Source organism: Corapipo altera, unplaced genomic scaffold (assembly GCF_003945725.1).
Source record: "Corapipo altera isolate COAL_440 unplaced genomic scaffold, ASM394572v1 109, whole genome shotgun sequence".
NCBI classification, from domain to species: Eukaryota; Metazoa; Chordata; class Aves; order Passeriformes; family Pipridae; genus Corapipo; species Corapipo altera.
In genome coordinates this window covers 402,303-405,832 of record NW_020885038.1, presented here as the reverse complement: position 1 = coordinate 405,832, position 3,530 = coordinate 402,303, and the positions used below count along the sequence as shown (strand labels likewise).

General features: G+C 39.3%; 1 protein-coding gene across 1 annotated transcript in view; it reads left to right on the top strand.

The window, feature by feature from the left end:
• The first annotated feature begins 3,256 nt into the window (after positions 1-3,256).
• The window catches only part of LOC113959419 (myosin-4-like), a 16,644-nt gene continuing 16,370 nt past the window's right edge, over positions 3,257-3,530 (top strand). Inside the window, exon 1 of the mRNA XM_027668434.1 lies at positions 3,257-3,460. Within this exon, the coding sequence (XP_027524235.1) occupies positions 3,257-3,460 (204 nt within the window). The remainder of the gene's footprint in view (positions 3,461-3,530) is intronic.

The following is a 3,530-nucleotide window of genomic DNA, read 5'->3' as shown; positions in this document are numbered from 1 at the left end:
AGTTGACGGTATTCCATCCCAGTTTAACAAATTCTGTAAAAAGTCTGGAGTTTAACGGGCTCATGAGATGTCAAGAAGATGGAAAAATATTCAGAAAATTCACAGAACATGAAGAGGCAGGGCATAACCAAACTCAGAGCTCTAGAATGGCTTTGGGACCTGATGGTGTTCTCACTGTGGGAAGAATATATGCGAAGTGCTATTTCCTGAACTAGGCAGACAAAACCCAAGCATTATCGAGCTTCTAGCACAGAAAGAAACAGAAGAACAAGTTATCTGTTACAACTTCTTGAATTTGTTGCCTTCCCAGTTGATTCCCATTACTCTAGGAGGTGAAATAAAATACAAGATGCCAAACTGACAGAGAGAATGATATACTGCAAGTGTGATCTTTGAACGGGTGTACTGGCATCCATGTCATACTCTTTAATTAACATGTGCAGAGGACCCAGGAGGGAAACTGAAATGTAAACAATTATTTTGCAGCTGCAACTAGATCCATAAACACAGCAATAACGGTAAAAGTGGATATTGGATGGGAACTTTCTTTCAGCTTATGTGGATTTCAGCTGCTAAGTTTTCAGTTCCCATACAACTTGGAACACATTATGTCAACATTTATGTTTATCAAAAAATTGTAGATCCATCTTGGAGTTAATTTCATGTGATATATAAAGAACAACCAAGTCTATTCTTTGTTAAGCAATTACATAATGCAGTAGAAGAGGAAAGAGGAAAGGAAAATCTCTCTCTCCCTTTATCCTGTTTTGCATGCTAAAGGATGACATTTTCTTCAATGAAAATTCTACAGACACACAATATTACCTTTGAAACAGAAATTATAAACTCTCTACATTTATTTTTCAGAAGGACATTGGCAGCCTCAAAAGAATTCTTGATGTCAGATGTCTCAGTCATACATGCAGTGTTGGAAGCACACAAAAGTTTTTTAGAGCAATGAGTTCAGAAGACTGGTCACTCTCTCTGACTCTTCTTACAGTGCTTCAACTCCCTGATGTTTGAGGGAAAACATGAGTCTTCAGAATATGGTACAGAATCACAGTACCTCACCCAAGCTCCATGGAAGAACTTAGAATAGCAGATCCTATGTACCTCTTTGCAAAGGAAATGAAAATCCTCCCAGGAGTTCTCTACATTTCTGTGGAGTCTGTGTTTGTGCTTCGGAAGGCTGGAGAAGGTGTGTTTGTGATCTAAATCCCATTCTTTCATTTGGTAACTACAGCCGCAGTCCAAGATCTCTACAATAGCAGCAGATTGCCAAGTTAAAGCTCCCGATACACCTAAAGGCTGAATTATATAAAATGCATCCTAAGGAATTCCTGCTCATGTGACACTACGAAATTTCTGCTGGACACATGTTTGAGCAAACCAGCACAGCCAAACATGGAAGGCAGTAAAATAATACCTTTAAAATTGAATTTCAAATCAGAGCCAATAGGCAATACTTCAGAAGAATGTAAACAACGTAAATAAATGTATGAAGCAAGGGAGATAATCTGATCTTTTGAAAGTACCCAGCAAAAAACTAAGGAGTTGTAAATAGATGCAGTAACACAAGCATGATATGGTTGTCCAGTATTAGAATTAGACCATACTGGATTGTTCCTATTCCTTCTTTCCAGAATATTTCTGAAGAGAATCTCTCCAAAGCTCTTGTAATAATAATCCTTCTCACTGCTACTGAGTCCTGAGACACACAAATCTTATATGTCAAACAGGAATTCATAGTCAGAAGAAGAGAAGCCAACAATTCCAAGACCCAGTCCTACTGTCCTATTTGCTGGACAGCATTTCCTCCTTCCAGATTCCTAGTCAAAATATTTATAGGACTTTTATTCACATAGCTAGGAACACTTCAGATATTTCTAAATATATCCACGAGCCCAAATGGGAATCATGCACTCAGTCTACTTTGCCAAACAATGCTTTGCCAAAAATTTTTTGACCTACGAAAGAGGAGGAGGGAGTTGAATGAGCAAACCAGAACCTATAAAAGTGCTCGTAGGACAAGTCTGTTCTGTCTCTGTGGAAAGATTAAAGGTAAGAGTATGGAGGACTGGGTGCTGGCAGAATCTCACTGCATTCCTAGTGCTTGTAGAACTGCTTTCCTTAAAGAACTGTCTATATCAATAGACATTTTGATTCTGAATTCAAGTCACCAGCATATTTTTCCCCTATGACTTATCCTTTGGAGTCTGTGCAAAGATAAGAGGCAAGTTGCATTTCTCTTTTTCAGTATTGACCATCTTCCAGCCTGAGAGTCAGCTGGTGTCACAAGAGGTAAGACTGATTTACCTACTGCATAGGAATAGACTCCAAGTTGGCTTTTTTTATGCACCTGTAAAGCCACTTTCCATACCCCTTTACATCTATGCACACTAATGCAGTGCAATTCTACCTAACCTGTGCTGTCTAAAAGAGTAAATTTCCTTTCATAACCGGGTTGGACACATTTGTTTGGTACCTGCTGGGAAATAATTGACCTTACACACAGAACTCTTAAAAGCAGATTGCCTGCAAACAAAATCCAGGAAAGAGAAGGTGAAAGACCAGCACATTTTAAGTTAAGATTTTGTCAAATCCTTCTGAATGTTTTTTATTAATGTTTTTTTTTATTTTCCTCTTTTGGTACAAGTTAATCTTAAAAGATTACCTTGAACTGAAAAAGGTAGAACAATTAGAGGAGACAAAGTCTGATTTACAACTGAGGAAAAATGTTTGCATGGACAACTCATACCTATGCTTCTGCTTACTCCACATCTTTTTCCTTATGTTGCTCCATCTCTATAGTTGATAAAAATTACATGGTCGAAAATGGGCAAGAGAGAAACAATACAAGTGGGTTTTCGTAATTTCAATAAGATGACTTCTCTTGGTATTACTTCTGCTTCTGCTTGGTATCTCTGCTGCATCTTTGAATAGTCTTGACTGTGCCATCAATCCAACTTTTCTGTATAGCTTACTGAAACACTACGAGATCTGAACTGAACACGTAAACTGCAATAAGAGAGAAAAAATTTAACCTTAATCAAAGAAATCATTCTTCTTTAAGACCTAAGTAAATTAAAAGACATCTAGGGTGAAAAGCAGGTAGGACAGAGAGGCAGACTGTAAGAACAGGCAGAGCAGAAAACTACCAAGACTCAGGTCTCGGGTACAAAGGACTTTCTTCCTTCCCTCAGCACTCTGCCTCCACTCCAGCGCAGTGCCTTGCTGCATGTCATAAACCACAGCCATGTCGACAGACGCCGAGATGGCCATCTTTGGAGCAGCAGCTCCTTACCTCCGGAAGTCAGAGAAGGAGAGAATTGAGGCCCAGAACAAGCCTTTCGATGCCAAGACATCTGTCTTTGTGGTACATGCCAAGGAATCCTATGTGAAAAGCACAATCCAGAGCAGGGAGTCAGGGAAGGTCACTGTCAAGACTGAAAAGGGAGAGGTGGGTAACATGTAAGATTTACAAACAGCATTTCATTCCCACTCTGGCTCTGAGTTGACATGCTTGTCCC